Here is a 21,326-nt window from a genome sequence, read left to right as displayed (position 1 = left end):
TCCCAGCTACTCGGGAGGCTGAGGCAGGAGAATTGCCTGAACCTGGGAGGCGGAGGTTGCGGTGAGCCGAGATTGCGCCATTGCACTCCAGCCTGGGTAACAAGAGCGAAACTCTGTCTCAAAAAAAAAAAAGAATAATCCTACCTGTCTTTCTGTCAGAAGTGTGTGAACCAGAGCAACTTCATCTTGAATAGGCTGAATAAAATGAGGCTGAGACCCACTGGGCTGCATTCCCAGGAGGTTAAGGCATTCTTAGTCACAGGATGAGATATAAGGTCAGCACAAGATACAGGTCACAAAGAACCTGCTGATAAAACAGTCTGCAGTAAAGAAGCCGGCCCAAACCCACCAAAACCAATACGGCGATGAGAGCGACCTCTGGTCCTCCTCACTTTTACACTCCCACCAGTGCCGTGAGGGTCTACAAATGCCATGGCAACACCAGGAAGTTACCCCAGATGGTCTAAAAAAGGGAGACGTACATAATCCACCCCTTGTTTAGCATATAATCAAGAAATAAGCCCACAAATGGGCAACCAGCAGCCCTTGGAGCTGCTCTGCCTGTGGCGCAGCCATTCTTACATTCCTTCACTTTCATAATAAGCTTTACCCTATGGACTCACCCTGAATTATTTCTTGTGAGAGATCTAAGAGCCCTCTCTTGGCATCTGGATTGAGACCCCTTTCCTGTAACATTTTGAGGCTGTGGATCCAATGAGCTAATTTATGTGAACTCATTGAAAACTATAAAGCTCGTTGGGTGCGGTGGCTCACACCTGTAATCCCAGCACTTTGGGAGGCTGAGGTGGGCGGATAATTTGAGGTCACAAGTTGAAGACCAGCCTGGTCACTATGATGAAACCCTGTCTCTTCTAAAAATACAAAAATTAGCTGGGCATGGTGGCATGTGCCTGTAATCTCAGCTACTCAGGAGACTGAGGCAGGAAAATCTCTTGAACCTGGGAGGCAGAGGCTGCAGTGAGCTGAGATTGCACCACTGCACTCTAGCCTGGGTGACAGAGGGAGACTCTTTCTCAAAAATTAAAAAGAAAGAAAACTACAAAGCATTGTTTGTTTACAAAAAAAAAGGAGAATTATTACCAAGAGGTGACACCCAAGTTGAGAAGCCTTCCTTCACCATAAGCAGTCATTATTCAAGAGACTGGAGGAAGTGAAATTTCATATTTGAGCCATTCTAGTATTGCAGGAGCTGCAAGAACATAGTGGCTGCTCCAGTTGGGCTCTGTAAAAGGAAATTGACATGTATTCTGTGCCTACAGAGTGTCAGGTACTGGGTAAGATGTTTCACATTCATCGATAGCTAAGTATATGCTGGGAGGCAGAGTGAGCCTATTTCTCCAATTTCCATCCTAGCCCTGACCAATACATTGCTAGTCACTGAAATGCTCAATATTAATCTACATAGCATATAAAGCATCTATGGGTCTGGTCTTACTATCTAGTTACCGTGTCCTCTTCATTAATGGCTATGAGAAGAGGAAAATATTAATAATGTTTTAGTTAACTAATAAGGCAAATAACTAATAGTTAATTCTGTCTTCCAAAGGGACCAGCCTGCTTAACTCTTTCTCAGGACAGATTAATTTATAACATCTCAGCTTCCTTACATACAGTATGAATTAGCCAAAAGACTAAGTCAAGGCTGGTCATGGTGGCTCATGCCTGTAGTCATAGCGCTTTGATGGACCAAAGTGGAGTGATCACTTGAGACCAGGAGTTTAAGACCAGCCTGAGCAACACAGTGAGACCCGATCTCTACAAAAGAATTACAAAATTAGCTGGGCATTGTGGCACGTCCGTCATCCCAGCTACTCAGGAGGCTGAGGTGAGAGAATCGCTTGAGCCCTAGAGTTCCAGGCTGCAGTGAGCTAGATCCTGCCATTGCGCTCCAGCCTGGGCCGGAGAGAAAGACCCTGTCTCTAAAAACAAAATTTTTTAAAAAATTAAGGCAAAGTATTATGTAATATACTGTGTCTTCATCTATTTTATAAACACCTGGGAAATTCTCAATTTCAAAACACAAGGGTTTCAGAGAAAGAATTGCAGACCTGTATTTTATTATCCTTTGTTGGCTGGAGACAACCAGAGCACATGAGAAAATGCGCCATCTGGTGGTTGTAGTGAAGAACCACGCCACAAGACAGCCAGATGAGGGAGAAAGGCCACAACCCAGAATAATTCCTTCCAGTGACAACATTTTAAAATGTCTTCAAGTGCTGCATGTGTAGACAGAAGAGATGTTACTTTAGCTAAATAAATTGACATTCAATGTATTAAAGTAAAAAAACCATTGCTTAAGCTTTTTAAAGTTCAGCTTATAGGCTAAGCACTGTAGCTCGCGCCTGTAGTCCCAGGACTTTAGGAAGCCAAGGTGGGTGGATAACTTGATGTCAGGAGTTCAAGACCACCCTGGCCAACACAGTGAAACCCCATATCTACTAAAGATACAAAAATTAGCCAGGTGTGGTGGCACGTGCCGGTAGTCCCAGCTACTCAGGAGGCTGAGGCGGGAGAATCACTTGAACCCAAGAGGCAGAGGTTGCAGTGAGCCTAGACCACACCATTGCACTCTAGCCTGGGTGACAAAGTTAGACTCTGTCTCAAAAAAAAAAAGTTCCAATACTGTGTACTTATATGTTTCTAATACATAATATAAATTTCCAATACTATATGTAAAATTGGTTGCAACTTAAAATTATAAGTTTAAATCGATTATACATGTTATTTATTTATTTATTTATTTATTTATTTTTCTTTGAGACCAAGTCTCTCTCTGTTGCCCAAGCTGGAGGGCAGTGGCACAATCTTGGCTCACTGCAGCCTCTGCCTCCTGGATTCAAGCAATTTTCCTGCCTCAGCCTCCTAAGTAGCTGGGATTACAGGCATGAGCCATCATGCTCGGCTAATTTTTGAATTTTTAGTAGAGATAGTTTTTGCCATGTTGGCCAGGCTGGTCTTGAACTCCTGACCTCAGGTGATCCGGCTGGCCTCGGCCTCCCAAAGTGCTGGGATTACAGGCATGAGCCACTGTGCCCGACTCAAGTACCTATTCTAGATTGCAATAACAATTACCTTCCCAAGCACTATCTGAGTTGCTTTATCAGTCTGCTGACATTTCCTAATCCCAAAGTGAATCCTGGTCAGGGCGCGGGTGAATTTAGCATCTGCAACCAGACTGGAAAATGCTTTGTTCGATATCCTTTCTTTTCTAATACTTTCATTCTGCTCTCACACAGAGATCCCTCTTCTTACCTAACAGAATGCAAATTAAATGCTTTCTGATACATAACAGAATGCAAATTAAATGCTTTCTGATACATGTTTCCCTTTCTACTCAACGCAGCCTTTATACCTGGGATCAGCAAACTTTCTGTAAAGGGCCAGATAGTAAGCATTTTGAGTTTTGTAGGCCATTTGTTTCACCTATTCAACCCTACCACCATGGCATGAAAATAGCCATAGACGTTTCATGAATGAATGACTGTGGCTATAATCAAAATTTTAACTATGAAATAATCAGTCTAACAAAAAAGTAGCAAGTATATTACAAATAATTTTTTCCTGACCCATCTGAAAGTGAATTGTTGACTTGATGACCCATCACTCCTAATACTTTAGTGTTACTCCATATATGGACACTAAAATTTGAATCTTAGATAATTTTCACATGTCACAGAATATTAGTGATTTTTTTTCCAACTGTTTAAAAATGTAAAAACCATTCTTAGCTTGGGGACTACACACACAAGCAGTAGACCAGTTTGGCTCATGGGACAGCTATAGTTTCACCAACCATTGCTCTAACTGACTGTTTCATCACCAGTTAGCAGAGAAGTACTGATGTTAATTCTTCTTTTACATTTTTTTTTTTTTTTGAGACGGAATCTCACTCTGTTGCCCAGGCTGGAGTACAGTGGCACAATCTTGGCTCACTGCAAGCTCCAACACCCGGGTTCAAGCTATTCTCCTGCCTCAGCCTCCTGAGTAGCTGGGATTACAGTTGCCTCCCACTGTGCCTGGCTAATTTTTGTTTTAGTAGAGACAGAATTTCACCAACTTGACCAGGCTGGTCTTGAACTCCTGACCTCGTGATCTACCTGCTTCGGCCTCCCAAAGTGCTGGGATTACAGGTGTGAGCCACCGCGCCTGGCCTACATTCTTTCAAAACTTACAGATTTCTCTAGAAATGTCCTGAATTCAGAAGTGATTTGGCAGGGAAGCCTTTGTTCAGTATCCATAACCAAAGAACACTTTGGAGTAGTTCTTCGAAACCCCTCATCACTTCTCTTTTTCTTTTTCTTTTCTTTTTTTTTTTTTTTTGAGACAAGGTCTCAACCTTCCACCCAGGCTGGAATACAGTGGCATGATCAGGGTTACACTGCAGCCTTGACTTCCCGGGCTCAAGCAGTCTTCCCACCTCAGCCCTCAAAGTAGTTGGGACTATAGGTGTGCAGCACCATACCCGACTAACTTTTTAAATGAGTCTCAGTATGTTGCCCAGGCTGGTCTCAAACCCCTGAGCTCAAGCAGTCCTCCTACCTTGGCCTCACAAAGTACTGGGATTACAGGAGAAAGCTACTGTACTGGCTTCCACTTTCTTGTTGAACTTCCTGGTCTGTATATTACTTCAGTTGTGATGTATTGTCAGTGAAATACTTTTTTGTATAGACATATAAAATATCATTTTTCTGTTGATTTTGTTTTATTTTGCTTTACTAATCCAAAAGCCTTTACCTTTATTATTTGGTCTAAGATGTCCCTAAATAGAGCACAGTTGATTTTTAAAATTTTCTTAATTGATCAGGCCAGCCTGACTTTTTTTTTTTTTTTTTTTTTTTTGTTTTTGAGACGGAGTTTTGCTCTTTTTGCCTAGGCTAGAGTGCAATGGCGCTATCTTTGCTTATTACAACCTCTGCCTCCCAGGTTCAAGTGATTCTCCTGCCTCAGCCTCCCCAGTAGCTGGGATTACAGGCATGTGCCACCACTCCTGGCTAATGTTGCATTTTTTGGTAGAGACGGGGTTTCTCCGTGCTGATCAGGCTGGTCTCTAACTCCCGACCTCAGGTGATCTGCATGCCTCTGCCTCCCAAAGTGCTGAGATTAAAGGCATGAGCTACCACACCCAGCCAGCAAATTCTTACGTATTATTCTGTTTGATTTCAACTGATGTACAAGCATGTATTTACTTACAAAGATGGGGTTATACTATGAATATTGTTGGGCTGCTTTATTTTCATCTAAAATCATGTATTAGATACATTTAATATCATGATATATTATTATATTAATGATAATATTCCATTCTATAGATATATCATAATTTATTCAATCCCATATTTATGAGTATGTTTTGCTTTTAAAACTAAGGCTGCAATATTCCTTTTTTTGTTTTGTTTTGTTTTTGAGATGGATCTCACTCTGTCACCCATGCTGGAGTGCAATGGTGTGACCTTGGCTCACTGCAAGCTCTGCCTCCCTTGTTCAAACGATTCTCTTGACTCAACCTCCTGAGTAGCTGGAATGATAGGTGTGTGTCACCACACCTGGCTAATTTTTGTGTTTTTAGTAGAGACAGCATTTTGCCATGTTAGCCAGGGTGGTCTCAAACTCCTGACCTCAGGTTATCTGTTCACCTTGGCCTCCCAAAGTGCTGGAATTACAAGTGTGAGCCACCACACCCTACCAGTCTGCAATATTTCTTATACATATATCTTTGTTTATAAAACTGGCTTATTGAATGAACTGAACTTAGTGAATAAAAACAGGAATATTGTTTTGTTATTATCTTACTACTACCTTTAACAGTCATTCTCAAAGTATGGTCCCTGGACTATCAACATCAACATCAATATCACCTGGAAACTTAGAAAACATTTTTTTTTAATAATTAGAAGGAGTACACTCTAAAATAATGATAAAAAGTATAGCACAGTAAATACATAAACCAGTAACATGGTCATTTATTATCATTGTGTTACTTTGTTCTCACACTGTTATAAAGAACTGCTTAAGAATGCGTAATTTAGAAAGGAAAGAGGTTTAATTGACTCACAGTTCTGCATGGCTTGGGAGGCCTCAAGAAACTTACAATTGTGGTGGAAGGCGAAGGAGAAGCAGGCACCTTCTTCACAGGGCAGCAGGACAGAGTGAATACAAGCAAGGGAAATGCCCGATGCTTCTAAAACCATCAAATCTCGTGAGACTCACTATCATGAGAACAGCAAGGGAAAAACTGCCCCCATGGTTCAATTACCTCCACCTGGTCTCTCCCTTGATACATGGGGATTATGAGAATTACAATTCAAGGTGAGCTTTTGGGTGGGGACACAGCCTAGCCATATCCTTCTGCCCCTGACCCCTTTCCCCCACCAAAAAAAAGAAATGCAAATTCTCAGACCTGACAGACCATCCTCCAGATCTCCTGAATCAGAAACTCAGGGAGTGGGACCAGAAGTCTGTGTTTTAACAAGCCCTCCAGGTGATTGTGATGCATATTAAAGTTTGATCATCACCAGCCAACACTCCTTCCATTCCTAGTCCTTGAGGACATTTCAGGTAAGTCCCTTAGCTTTTTCATCTCATTCAATTTCACTACTTGCTTTCAGGCATTAAAATAGCTCATAGAGAAATTGAATAGAAATTTTAATTTCACAATCAATTCAAGGCTTGAACCATGACTTACAAGGAGGGAAGGGGGTGACTATTTTTTTACTTTTCTTTCTTAAATTTTATTAAAATATTTTGAATTGTAAAAGTAATATATCAGTTTGTAAAAAAATGCACAAATGCATTAATAANGATCTCTTGACCTTGTGATCCACCCGCCTAGGCCTCCCAAAGTGTTGGGATTACAGGCTTGAGCCACCGCGCCCGGCCCAGCCTGACTTTTTTTATCTTCAAATTCTCATTGAACAAAATTTTAACTTTGAAATAATCAAACTAACAAAAACGTAGCAAGTATATCACAAATAGTTTTTTCCTGACTCATCTGAAAGTGAGTTGTTGACTCATCACTCCTAATACTTTAGTGTTTATTTCCTACGAACAAGCTTTCTATATAACCACAGTTCAGCCATTCACCTTTGGAAATTGACAAATATTACTCTCCTCTCATCCTCTGAGCCCTTTCAAGTTTTATCGGTTGCCCCAATAAGATCCTTTATATCTTTATATAACAAAATGAACAAGTTCAGGATAACATTTAGTTTTTTTTTCGAGATGGAGCCTCCCTTTGTCGTTGCCCATGCTGGAGTGCAGTGGCGTGATCTTGGCTCACTACAGCCTCTGCCTTCTGGGTTCAACTGATTCTCCTGCCTCAGCCTTCTGAGTAGCTGGGATTATAGACGCCCGCCACTGCATCCAGCTAATTTTTGTATTTTTAGTAGAGAAGGGGTTTCACCATGTTGGCCAGGCTGGTCTCAAACTCCTGACCTCATGATCCACCGGTCTCAGCCTCCCAAAGTGCTAGGATTACAGGTGTGAACCACCACACCTGGCCCAGGTATATTAGTCTCCTGCAGTTATTTAGTCATTCTTTGACTTTGATACTTTAGAAGATTCATTCTTTTGTAAAATGCCCTTCAATATGGATCTGTCTTAGAAGGAATGTTGTGTTCTTCTCAATGCAACCTATCAAGTGGTGAAGATCTGGATTTGTCCCGCTGTTGATGCTCATTTGTTTCTATTGATTAAGGTGGTCTGCCAGACTTCTTCACTGTGAAGCTACTCTTTTCCCCATTATTGTATTTAAGAAATACTTTATGGAAGGCTACTTTGAAAGTATACACAGGCTGGGTGCGGTGGCTCATGCCTATAATCCCAGCACTTTGGGAGGTTGAGGCAGGTAGATTACCTGAGGTCAGGAGTTTAAGACCAGCCTGGTCAACATGGTGAAAACCTGTCTCTACTAAAAATACAAAAATTAGCTGGGTGTGGTGGCAGGAGCGTGTCATCCCAGCTACTCGGGAGACTGAGGCACAAGAATCACTCGGACGCGGGAGGCAGAGGTTGCAGTGAGGCAAGATCATGCCATTGCATTCCACCTGGGCAACAGAGCCAGACTCCATCTCAAAAAATAAAAAGACCAATACTGTGAAGCCCTGTCTTAATTAAAAAAAAAAAAAAAGTCAGTAAGACAATGAAGAAAGACCCTGAAGGCATTTCAGATATTCAAGGCTGCCACTCCCATTAGAGGCTCAAAGTACCAGAGCCCTGAAGCAGCAGGTTTCAAAGGAGAAATCCAGTGTGCCTGGGGTGGGAGGGGCGGGAAGAGGGGCGTCTTGGGGCTTGCTGTCCAGGGCTGCCTCAAGTTTCTTTTCCTCAAATTCTGGTGAGGCATCCCTTAATAACTGCCCCAGTTGTTGGTTCAAAAGTGGACCCCATGCAATGTGAGCTGCTGTTCCAGAGGTCACAAGCAATAAACCTTGGCGGTGTCCACATAGCGCTAACCCTGCAGGTCCACAGAGAGCACAAGCTACGGAGGCACAGCTACCTCTACATAGATTTCAAAGGATGCCTTGGAGAGCTTTGAGTTCCAGGAAGAGAACTGCCACTCTTCCTGCTACTGCAGAGTCCCCACTAGGGCAATGCCTAGTGGAGCTATGGGAACAAAGTGGCTTCAAGAACCCAGAACAAACTCCAGCCTGGGAGAGCTGCCACATGGGTTGCACCCAGCAAAGCTTTTGGGGCACAAACCCCACCCCAGTGCATCCAGATGGTAGGGCATGGGAGTCTGATTATTCCGAAGTGTGAGGTTTAACATGTGTCCTGTTGTGTTTTAGATTTGATTGGGATCTGTTACTCCTCTTTTCTTTCCTATTTCTCCCTTTCAGAATAACAACATTCCCTATGCCTATCCCACCATTGTATTTTTTAAGTACATAACTCATTTGATTTCACAAGTTCACAGCTGGAGAGCAATTTGTCTCAGGATGAACTGTATCTTTTTTGTGTGAGTGAGATGAAGTCTCGCTCTGTTGCCCAGGCTGGAGTGCAATGGCGCCATCTTCGCTTACTCAATGCAAACTCTGCCTCCGTTTCAAGCAATTATCTTGCCTCAGTCCCCCCTTCCCCCTACCCCACCCCCGGCAGTAGCTGGAATCACAGGCGCCCGCCACCAGGTCCAGCTAATTTTTGTATTTTTAGTAGAGACAGGGTTTGGCCATGTTGGCCAGGCTGGTCTCGAACTCCTGACCTCAGGTGATCCTCCTGCCTCAGCCTCCCAAAGTGCTGGGATTACAGGTATGAGCCACTGTGCCCGGCCTTGAATGAACTGTATCTTAAGTCCCATCTGTATTTGATTTAGATGAGACTCTAGACTTCTAAGTTGGTGCTGGAATGAGTTAAGACTTTATGGCGTTTTGGACGTATTTTGCATATAGGGAGGACATAAATTTGGGGGGCCAAAGGTGGAATGCTGTGATCTGAGTATCTCTCAAAATTCATGTGTTGAAGCTTAATTGCCAATGTGATAGTATCAAGAGGTAGGGCCTTTTTTGGAGCTCTGTCCTCATGAATGGGTTGAATGTCCTTATTAAACAAGGACTAGAGGGAAATAGGTAGGCCCGTTTTGCTCTTCTACCTTTTGCTATATGAGGATGCATAAGAGGCACCATTTTGGAAGTGGGGAGCAGCCCTCTTTATACGCCAAATCTGCCAACGACTTGACTTTGGACTTCCTGGCCTCCAGAACTGTGAGAATATCAATTTCTGTTCTTCATAAATTACTCAGTCTCAGGATTTTGTTGGAGCAACAGAAACTGACCAAGACAGATACTTTTACTTTGTTACATCAGAAGACACTGGCCAGGCACTGTGGCTCATGCCTGTAATCCTAGCACTTTGGGAGGCAGAGGCAGGAGGCTCGCTTGAGCCCAGGAGTTTTGAGATCCGCCTGGACTACGTGGTGAAACCCCATCTCTACCAAAAATACAAAAAAATTAGCTGAGACTCTGGTCTCAGCTACTCAAGAGGTTGAGGTGGGAGGATTGCTTGAGCCTGGGAGGCAGAAGTTGCAGTGAGCTCAGATCAAGCCACTGCACTCCAACCTGGGTGAGAGTGAGACCCTGTCTCAAAAAAAAAAAAAAAAAGATGACACTGAGATCACTTTAGAAATGGATATAGGTGTGGGGGGGAGGCTGAAGCTTACATAACTTTGGGGCATTCTTTAGAAATTAGGTCTCAGAAGGAACTATGCAATGAAGAGCTCTGAGGCTTAAGCAGCAAATCTGCTTTCTGAAGGAGGTTAGGAGTGAAAGTACCCAGGCCGGGTGCTTGGCACAGAGCAGGAATACAAAACTCCAGGTATTACTGAAGAATACTGTATCCAGCCTCTACAAATTAGGTCCTCAACAAATCTCTATTAAATGCTGCTGACCTATAACTTGTCATACCTTAGAAAATAGGTTCTAGTGAAGTTTTGCTGTTCAACAAAGAATGACACACACAGACTGCCAATAAGGTTTTATCATTTTAATTGATTTTAATGATTATTGCTAATCTGCAAGGATTAATATTGCATTCATTAAAAATCATTCAATACAAAATGAACTCCTTCCTCCCAAGTTGCTCTCCACATGCTCCCTCTGATGCCCGACTTTTTTTTTTTTTTGCAGTGTCCTTTGTTACATGGCTTGACAGAGACAGAGCCCTTACCTATTAAATTCCTATGGACACAGTAATAGATATGGGATCAGGGGGCAGGCCAGAGGGCAGGTGAATGTGGGTCCCTTCCCTCCAGCAGGGCGGATGTGATGGATACGTTGTTGGCCAGGTTACCTCCCCTAACAGATGTGGTGTTCTGATTGGCTGGTTAAGTGCCCGAGGAAAAAGGGCCTTAACTGTTAACATCTACAGAGAAGAAAGCATGGTCACACTGGCAAGGAATGAGAAGGGACTGGGTGGGGAAAAATGGGAGAGAAAAGGGAAAAAAGTTTTGGCAAGACAATTGTCCCCTGCTAAGAAGGTGCAGAGTGAAAGCTTTCCTTTATTTTTGTTTTTAATGTCTGTCTCTCTGATCAATGGAAAAGTGAAAATTTCTAGTATCTAGCACTAATGTATGACCCAACTTTGAAGGGTCACAAGCTAGAACAGGTTGAGGATTTAAAATCCTGGATAATTATATACTTAAAGCTCATGAGCATAAAGCTCATTTGACCATGCAGAAATGCTGGGAAGCAGGGTGCATGGCATGGAAATACATCTCCCTGATCTTTGAGAGAGCCTCTCTGGAGATTCTTTCAGAGCATAAGCCAGGATGTACTGATTACTTTCTCCACACATCAATTGCCCTTTAAGATCTCAGTTCATAAACTTTTTGTGGTATGTAGCAATCAAAAGTCATTATTACTTCTGTAAAACTACCATTATAGGGTGTATAGTCCCAGACAAATTATGTGAAGCTAGATTTTTCTCACCCTGGCCCAATTTATCATTCCTCCTCCTGCCCACACCTACCCCCCTTTAAATATTTCAGGTTGCAGAAGCACAGCTGACCAGAAATTTGATCTTAAAGATAAATCCTAAAGATAGAACTCAGTGCTTTATACTGAGTAATGGCTCAAGAAATTCGCCTTCAGCACAGCTGTATGGGACAGAGCTGACAGAATTTGCTGTTATGGCTCCAGTTCACTGATGCAATAAACTATGGGTTAGAAACACAGGGCTATAACGGGGTTTGAGACTAGCATTTCTCTAGACTCAGCATCCTTAGCTCCAAGGTTCAAAAGAGAAATTGGTAACGACTAACTATTTCAAGCAGTTCCTCAGCATTAACACTAAAAATTTTCCTTAATTTTTCTTTTTGGACAATAGAAATAAATCCTAGGGGACAAAATTCAACTCAATAGAGTAGAGTCTAGTTAAAAACTAGAAAAATAAGAAAGTCTGGTGGGAGTAGAGGAAAGGCTGTACTATACATCCAAGTGGGCCTCCTGGTCTTAACAAGCAATGCTCATTACACACACCTCTGAACCAGACATACCACCTTTACACAGGAAACAGGGCTTGGAACTTTTAAGGGAAATTAACATGCACCACCTACATCTAACCTACCTGCCTGGTAGATACCATCCCTACTTCTCTGAAGAAGTGAAACAGCACTGATTTCAGCAGCTAAGAAATGGGCTCTTTTAAGGCGATTTAGACATATGCAGATTGTTCCACAGAGAAGGTACCTTAGCATTTCCTGTTAATAAGGTACCTAATTAAGACTAAAGTCCCTAGAAATGGTAAAGAAAGAATCACCTTTCTGGGCTGGGAGAGTAAAATCCTTCTTTAGTGACTAGGGTGAGGAACCCTGAACTTCCATTTCATCTAAAGAGCCATGAAGCAAGTTCCTTTGTGGTCTGCAGAACTTAGATAATGAGATGAAAAAACAAGAATGAATTATAGGAAAAACAATCAAGAGGAAAGGAATAAGAAGAAAATAAAAGTTATCTTAAAAAATATTTCTTTTAGAGTGTGTGGTTCATGTGGACTGGTCCTTGGTAATATGGTCCATTAATATCTGTAAAGAGAGAGAGTGACTGGTTAACACTTACATCTTCCATATGAGAGTTCCAAGAGAACAATCGGAAATGGAGCACCTTCTCCAAGGCCCCTCCCAGCCTGGATGGGATCCCTGCAGTCATTCCCCAGGGCACCATTATTCCTTGTTCTTCCACAGCGTCTCTGACAATGCCACTTCTGGTGTTACTACCTGCTCCCAAGAGTCAGTGTTTTTCAACTCTGACTAAACATTACAACAATCTGGGGAGATGTTACAAAATAATGTTTTATAAATTTGGTCCCATCCCAGACCAAATATATCAGAATCTCTTGGGGTGAAGCCCAGGCTCCAAAATTTCAAAAAATCCCCTAACTCCCTTACATTTATCACAATCTCTCTGTCTACCTTGTTAACTAGAACAGCTGGGTTTTTTTTGGGACAGAGTCTCACTCTATCACCCAGGCTGGAGTGCAATGATGTGATCCTGGCTCACTCTGCCTCCCAGGTTCAAGCAATTCTCGTGCCACAGCCTCCTGAGTAGCTATGATTACAGGCGCATGCCCCCACACTCAGCTAAGAGATAGGGTTTTGCCATGTTGGCCAGGCTGGTCTTGAACTCCTGACCTCAAGTGATCCATGCGCCTAGGCCTCTCAAAGTGCTGGGATTACGTGAGCCATCATACTTGGCCTGGAACACATTTCTTGTACTCTTCAAAATCAGGTACAACATTTGATCTTTATGTCAGAAACAGGCTAGCCTTCTTGGTTTAATACTGACAAAAAGAGCTTTTTCACTTGCTTCTCCTCAGGTTACCTGTAATAATTAGGTTTGAATGGCCCGTTTTTGTTGAGTCCCAGATATTTTGCTTGGTCATCTGTCAGCTCTGTAAGGTGGGCATCAAATGATGGCAGGTGCAGGCTGGCAACATATTCATCTAGGAAGAGCAAAGTGGCAGAAGAGCAGACTCCTTTTCAATATGCCTCTCAGGTTATAACTTCCCTCTATGTTCATTTGAAGCTTTTTAAAGAAAGCAGACAAGGGGTGGAATAACTGAAAGAATTCCCAACTTGAAATATTTGCTTAACTAAAAAAACCTCAAAGCTGCCTTTCCTGGCAGGGCGCTTCTCTCCGCACATCTAAAGTGCATTCAGAAAACAACTTACCAGTAATAAAAGGAGGCTTTTACCTCTCTACCCTTCTCTGGCAAAGCTGGGGTCTTCCCTGCAGTGGCCAACATGTCACGTGCTACTCCTACCTTCGTGGAGCAACTTCCTTAACTAGATTAAATTATAGTCAAATTATAAATCAAAGTGGACACCAGTAAGCTAGAAAGAGCCTGTGTCATTAACACTCATTTAGGATAAGATCCACGGATCTTGGGGTCAAATCTTAGGATCATGGATTTCTAAGGTAGTTGGCACAAAATTATTACTTTTCCACAGATAAGCTTCCCTTTTATAATTATACATTTAAAAAGAACTCTGAAGTAAGCTATTGGAGGAGAGGAGAGCAAGAAGTATCTTAGCATTAAGATGTCAGGGATTTGGGCTGGCCAAGGAGATATGGCAGATGGGAACCACCATGCAGAAAGGTAAAGGACTAGAAACTATGTATTATGTCACATGAACACAGCACAAACTGCTTACAAGAGATTGGATAGTCTGCATATCCTCACAGAAAATGGAAAACAAAACTTGTGTTTGTTTTTCTCATTTTGGTCCAAGGCTGTATATACTCAGCTGCACTGGGAAGTTTACTGAACATCATAAGGCTACTTAGAATAAGAACATCTATCCTAAACCATTGTGTTAAGCACTGTTACTCATTAGCTGTGATTCTCGCACAATTCTACAACGTATGTAGTATTATTCTCATTTTACCAATCAAGAAACTGAGGCTCACGGAGACTAGAACTTTTCCTGAGGTCAAACAACCAGTAAGCACAAGAACAGGAACTGGAACTCTGGCTCTAAATCTAATGCCTTTCATAGCAGTCATTTTACCAGACTATGCAGCTGTCTGCACAGGTTTCCACTGTTTTTCACTCACCCATTTTCTTAGGAAGCAAGTACACATCCTGCTTGTATCGTCCTTCAGGTGCATTATAGAGTTCTATCAGTGCCAAAGCCTAAGATGGGAAAAGAAGGCCAGAAAACACAAAAACATTTCTTAAGCACATACAAATAAAATCAGGTTTAACAGCATTTGGGTAAGTGCTACAGTGATCTACCATAGTGACAGCATCTAGGACTTTGTCTATACTAAAGGTTAGCACACATCATAAGAGGATTTGTTGTTTTTGTTTGGTTCCTGACAAAAGAACGAATCAAATAAAACTAAGCTGGAACATTGTATTCTCAACTAAAATAGCTAATTCAACAAACATTGACTGGTGACTCTTCTTTTTCCTTTTTTTGGAGACAGTCTCGCTCTGTCGCCCATGCTGGAGTGCAGTGGTATGATCTCGGCTCACTATAACCTCCGCCTCCCGGGTTCAAGTGATTCTCCTGCCTCACCCTCCCAAGTAGCTGGGACTACAGGCGCGTGCCACCGTGCCCAGCTAATTTTTTCTATTTTTGGTAGAGATGAGGTTTCACCATGTTATTCAGGACAGGTGACTCTTCTATACTTCAGAATGCCTAAGTCTCAACAATTTATTAAAAAAGAATAGGTTGATGAGAACATTGTACAGCACACCCCCACTGGAACCCTGATCTATGCCCAGTTCCATAAATCGCAGTGCAGTGTAAGCAGGCATTTTGCCACATACCTGTGTTGTGGCTGTGATGGACAGAACAAAGGTGGGAACTGTGGAGCAGCTCAAATTGAGTAGGCGACCCTGGAAAGGTAAGAGAGAGCCCCCTGGGATGAGCTCTGTCTCAGATTCCAATGATACAAGTCAAGCCAAAGCGGGAGAGGACTTTATACCCCTCTAGACTCAGTTGGAAGAGGAAGCATTACAGTTCCAGATCAGGAGTCTAGGCTTTTTCCTATTTTCTGCAAATCCATCTGAGTCTGAAAGGTTAAAGAATCAGCTGTGGTTAGGAAATAGTGTTACTTAGTAAAGAATAGGTTTTTTTGTTTGTTTTTTTTTTAAGTGGTTTTATTTTGGGGACCAGGCAATTTGTGAAATATATCTCTCTCCAAAGATAAAATTCAGGGAAACATAGGCCCAATATTTCTTTCCCTCCTCTCTCCCCTCATGGATCTAACTACTCTGCTGGTGCTGCTCTGCCAGAGTCCTTCTCTGCGTGTACCTCTGCCAGGAGGACAACTCGTTTGCCATCTGGCCAGATGACATGGTCCACCTGAGAACGTACTCGCTCCCACGTCAGCTCCGGAGTGCGGAGGCTGGTCTGAAAGAAAGCAAGCATAGTTGACTATGGTTATTAATGAAAAGTAGGGGAGAAATGCCTAGCAACACATGAGAGAAGCCTTACCACATCGATTTCCGTGTTGGAGTGGCCCATATTGCATACAATACAACTGTTTTTCATGCGATCCAAGTGCTCCCGTGTCACTACATTCTTATTTCCTAAAAGTAAAGATGGGTGGCTAAGGAAAGAGATGTCGAGCCACAAAGGTACCGGCTGGCTTTCAGGCAGAACTCAGGAGACAGGAGGTTTGCTGGCATTAAAGAACATGTACACGTTCTGAGAGAAGAGGTGTATAAACAGCTCCTTAGGCTACCTGGTCTTAAGATGAAGCAGTATACAAAGTCACCACGGAAAAAGGTTTTTCACTCTGGAAAATGGATTTTTACTCTGGAAAATATGTTAAGGTTCTGATAGCTTATTCTAGTTCTGCGATCTTTATACTGAACAGAGGTCTGAGCTCCTCTGTATACAAGTCAGTCAGACGACTTTCAAGATTTAGCCTCTGAATAAACACTCCTCTATGCAGGTTATTTACCTGTGCAAGTTATTACGACATCGACTTGCCGGATGACTTCATTTAGCTTTACCACCCTGAACCCATCCATGCTGGAGGAAAAGAAAACACTATGAGTAAGGCAAGAAGGCAGTGGGAGCGAAGATGGTCATGAAATGAGACAGCAAGATCCTCTTCTAAAGTTGGATCCAGTGCCACCTCACAGGAATAGTGAGTGATACACTGTACTAAACTATATACACTGGCCTCTTCAGAGTCCCTGAGACTCCATCCAGGAAGGAAAAATGCCAAGAGGCTCTAAGAAAGCCCCAGGGTTAGAGTGAGAAGAACACAGCAATCCTAGCCTTCTCTTCTCCTAAGTGATTTCTGCAAAAATGATTAATATAGTCAATTATGAAATATAGTCAATTATGAATTCTCAGAAACATAAAGTACCTGGAGTGAATCTAACAGTATTATCACTGTTCTCTTACCAGGCCTGCAGAGCACAGATGGGGTCGATTTCGGTAATGTAGACAATTGCTCCAAGAGCTTTGAGAGCAGCACAGCAGCCCTTACCTACCTGCAGAAAAAGAAAGTCAAGTCGTTGGGTTCATTAAGTCATGGATATTTAGGGTAGGTAGGTTTTTTGTGAGACAGGAATTAACCTTCATGAAATAACCCATCATCTGGTGAGCACCTGCACAGACTCTTCAATCCCCAGCAGAACAGAAACAGACCCAGATTACGTTGTGAATCTGTTAGAGAGGTAATTTAGCAGACATCTCCTAGGAAGGACTGGGGCTTTGCATAGCAGTTTTCACTGGGGAAACAAGACTAAGCAAAAACAACTTACTCTAAGTAACCTCTAACTTCTTGTTCTCTTACTTGAGATGAGTCTACTTAAGGATAGCCTAGTAGCTCAGGAACTTCTGTGGGTCATTGCTGAGGACAACAAAATATGTGACCTATTCCAGTTTGGAGATACACAATTATATGCCATTTCAGATTCCACCCTTAATTCTACTGCAAGTCACTTGTAGAGCTAAAATGCTACATACTCACTTAAGTCTCATTAAAGATTATTGTTATATAATTGGGGAAAATGATACTGTTATCTATTCCACAAGACAAAATGGTAAAATCTGAAAACTCTTCATTTTGTATGTTTCTATTCATAAATCTGAACAAAAGACTTTTGCTATTGTTTGAGATACATTATTTAGAAAAATTTAAACCTTGCATCAGTGATTCTATATTGACAGCACAAGCCTCCTTCACCCAAGTACACAAAAAGAAACAGACACTGAGACCCAGCTATTTACCTCACCATAGCCACACACCACCACTTGTTTCCCACCAAACATCACATCTGTGGTCCTCTTCAGGCTGTGGAAACAGACAAGGGCTCAACTCAAACATTAACAGCTCAAACTCAGTACCTCTTCACAGTCAAAAGTGTGGGCCAATGCCCATGAGAATGTCAACTGGAAGCTGGCTGAGCTCAGTATAAAACGGTCCCTCCAATAAACTTTTAAAGCCAAAGGAAGACCAGGGGACAAGACTGAAGCCCGTAAAAGTTTGAATATATATACATTCAACCTACCCATCCAAAATGGATTCTCGGCAGCAGTACAAGTTATCAAACTTCTGTTTGGTAACAGAATCATTGACGTTCATGGCTGGAACACAGAGCTTCCCAGCTTTGGAGAGCTGATATAACCTAAAGGGAGAAGAGGTCACAAAAACAAACAAAAACCAAGTTAGCTGGCAGAACATAAAACGTGGCAAAATCTACCTAATTCTCTTCAAGTTCCATGCTGCCCTTCCCAGTTTCATTTATTGCCCAAGGATATCACAAAACATGATTATTTCCTTGTCATCCCTCCACACTTCTTTTCATTTTCTTCTCCCTTTACCCCTTTTTTGGAAGAAAAGAAAAACCTTTCAATTGAAGAAATGTACTTCTCTTCCCCCTATAGGGAGTGTTATTACCTTTGATTAGCATTTTTCAATAGAACCCCATGCCTACTTCTGATAAACAAAGGCTATCGATGATTCTGATATGGTTCTGTGTGTGTGTGTGTGTGTGTATGTGTGTATGTGTGTGTGTGTGTATGTGTGTGTGCAAGCATGCACAATGTGCCCCAAGAAACACTCAGATATCTTTTCAGTATTCCGACAAGCCAAGAATATTTTGCCCAGTTTTACTTTTCATAGTATGTATAACATGTAGTTTTACAATAGGATTGTTTTCATATTTCAAATATAAAATAATACAATATTTAATACAGTTTTTCAAGATACACTTATTCCCTACCCGCCCCTCAACACTAGTTGAGAATCACTCAGTGCAGTAAATGGGAGAGAAAAATGTATGAACTAGAACCTGAAATAACTTTCTTCTAGGGTCAACTTGATTTTTCAAAAGTAAAAACTCAAAAGTTTTGTCTAATGAAGATATTCCCATATAGTTATAAGTCTAAAACACAGTCCTAAAGCCTAACAGAGACCAGAAGAGTTTGCTGAGGCAAGGACACAAGGGGCAGCTACTCCAGAATCTGTTACCTGTGAACACCAGTCACGCTCTCTTCCACAATGCCTCGGATCTTCTTAAACACGTTTGGATACTTCTTATAAACCCAGTGGGTTAAGTCTCCCCCATCATCCAGGATCTACAGAACAGCCAGAAGACTTCTATGGGCATTCAGGCTGCTAGGGCTGGGGGGAACTTTGAACCCACTTTCTGTACTAGTAAGAGAGCCCTGTATGTTTTGGAAGAGTACTCCTCAGAGCTCCTTAGAGCAGGCTTAGACAGTGGAAATACAGTCAAATTTGTTGGTGTAAAAGGGTTAAAAGGATTCCTACGTTTGTTTTAGGCTACAGTGATGAGTATTAAGCTAATCACAGACTCATTTTTAGTCTAGAGTCTTGAAATATATAGCCCCTTTGAATGCAAAAGGAGAACTGGGGCAGGAAGGAAAGAAGGCAGGATCCTACTCCAAAGCAGCACCACTATTTCATTCTGGTGTGTTTGAGCCATGTGTTCAGCTAGTTTACCCTTCCCCCACCTTTCCATTCAGTACTCAGACCCATTCTGAATAGGTAGCAAGCTAAACACTTTAGCAACAAAGTCAGTACATAAGACCAAACATCCAAAACATATTTAGGGAACCATGCTTTGAGGGAAAAAAAGGAAATAAATCTATTGTCAAACTGTAGGACAGATATGCATTATTACCATGTTGGCCTGCCACCCATCCATGTTCACACAGCGGTCAATACACCACCAGAAGTCATCTTCTGACTCGCCCTTCCAAGCGAACACTGCAACTCCTGTAGAGACAGAAATGAATCAGCTGATTCCTCCTCTCAGGAGTGTCCTGGACCAAATCACTTTCTGAGATCCACATGAAGAGAAAAAGGCAAAATAAACTATTTCAGAAAGGAAAAAAGAGCAAAAAGTCAAAGAATCATTTTTGGCTCAGAAATTCTTTAGGTTAAGAAACGAAAGAATTTTTGTCTTAAAAGTATTTTGGAACCTTAAACTGTTCCTTTCTTTGGGCTAATTTTATACACAGAAGGAGACAAAATGAAGTGGGAGTTAATACAAAGTTGTTAACTGGAGCATTACTGATATTAGTAAACATCTTGAAACAACCTAAATGTTCAACATTAGGAAAATAGTCAAGTAAAATCACATAGCCATGAGTATTACAAATGATTCTGTCAAAGTTTTCAGTGACATGGAAAACTACGTGTGAAAATATTATATTTAGGTTATAAAACTGTATACATGTTACGATTTATTTCATCCATGTAAAAGTAGAAAAAAGGAAAAGGAAAAAAATTCATCAAATACTATTTGTAGTAGGATTTTAGGTTTTTGGGAATTCCTAAATTTTTTGAAACACAGTCCTAAAGCCTTTATCACTTATCAGAAAAGAATAAACAAAAAAACCCCAAAAGTATTATAAAGTTGTTTTCTGAGCATCTTAGAAAGATAAGAGGTCCACCCATATGTGGTGACTCATGCCTATAATGCCACACTTTGGGAAGCCAAGGCAGGCAGATCACTGGAGGTCAGGAGTTCGAGTCCGGCCAACATGGTGAAACCCCACCTTTACTAAAAATACAAAAATTATCTGAGTGTGGTGGTGTGCACCTGCAATCCCAGCTTCTCATGAGGCTGAGGCACAAAAATCACTTGAACCCGGGAGGCAGAGGTTGTAGTGAGTCGAGACTGTGCTACTACACTCCAGCCTAGGCAACAGAGTGAGACTCTGTCTCAAGAAAAAACAAAAAAAGAAAGATGGGAGGTCCTCAAAGAAACTTCACAGTGATTTTCTTCTGAATATTTGAATAATAAAAATTATTATTATTATTATTATTATCATTATTTTTGAGATGGAGTTTTACTCTGTTGCCCAGGCTGCATTGCAGTGGCACGATCTCAGATCACTGCAGCTCACTGCAACCTCTGCCTCCCAGGTTCAAGCGATTCTCCTGCCTCAGCCTCCTAAGTAGCTGGGATTACAGGCGCACACCACCATGCTCAGCTAATTTTTGTATTTTTAGTAGAGTCTGGGTTTCGCCATGTTGGCCAGGCTGGTCTTGAACTCCTGGCCTCAAATGATCTGCCCGCTTTGGCCTCCCAAAGTGCTGGGATTATAGGCGTGGGCCACCATGCCTGGATGAATAATAAAAATTATTTTATGTTTAATTAAACTCACAAAAAGCCCATATATTTTCAATGCCATACTGAATACCAAATTATTTAACGCACTACCAACATAAAAGGTACTTCTTACTTGTGCTCTCTCACAAAATTGATAGCACTTATATAGTTTAACATTCTTCCTTGTTCAACTAACATTAGAACTGTGTATTTCCCCATGCCATTAGATTCTTTTCAAAGGTCATTTTTTTTTTTTTTTTTTGAGATGA

At 41.7% G+C, this 21,326-nt stretch overlaps 1 protein-coding gene across 3 annotated transcripts in view; it reads right to left on the bottom strand.

Annotated features, from left to right (window-relative positions):
- Positions 1-10,476: 10,476 nt before the first annotated feature.
- The window catches only part of AHCYL1 (adenosylhomocysteinase like 1), a 40,816-nt gene continuing 29,966 nt past the window's right edge, over positions 10,477-21,326 (bottom strand). For 2 of the 3 annotated variants that reach the window (XM_017499300.2, XM_037728131.1), the window contains exons 6-17: positions 19,621-19,715; positions 18,948-19,054; positions 17,986-18,102; positions 17,705-17,768; positions 16,874-16,962; positions 16,422-16,492; positions 15,950-16,044; positions 15,767-15,865; positions 15,280-15,348; positions 14,559-14,637; positions 13,323-13,443; positions 10,535-12,526 (exon numbers count right to left, since the gene is read on the bottom strand). In XM_017499300.2, coding sequence (XP_017354789.1) covers positions 12,520-12,526; positions 13,323-13,443; positions 14,559-14,637; positions 15,280-15,348; positions 15,767-15,865; positions 15,950-16,044; positions 16,422-16,492; positions 16,874-16,962; positions 17,705-17,768; positions 17,986-18,102; positions 18,948-19,054; positions 19,621-19,715 — 1,013 coding nt within the window. In that variant the 3' untranslated portion in view covers positions 10,535-12,519. Of the gene's footprint in view, positions 12,527-13,322; positions 13,444-14,558; positions 14,638-15,279; positions 15,349-15,766; positions 15,866-15,949; positions 16,045-16,421; positions 16,493-16,873; positions 16,963-17,704; positions 17,769-17,985; positions 18,103-18,947; positions 19,055-19,620; positions 19,716-21,326 lie in introns of all 3 variants that reach the window. The other variant, XM_017499299.1, reaches the window with a different exon arrangement.

This window comes from Cebus imitator, unplaced genomic scaffold (genome assembly GCF_001604975.1).
Source record: "Cebus imitator isolate Cc_AM_T3 unplaced genomic scaffold, Cebus_imitator-1.0 Scaffold256, whole genome shotgun sequence".
Classification (NCBI taxonomy): domain Eukaryota; kingdom Metazoa; phylum Chordata; class Mammalia; order Primates; family Cebidae; genus Cebus; species Cebus imitator.
The sequence above is the reverse complement of the archived record's forward strand: the minus strand, read 5'-3'. Positions and strand labels throughout refer to the sequence as shown.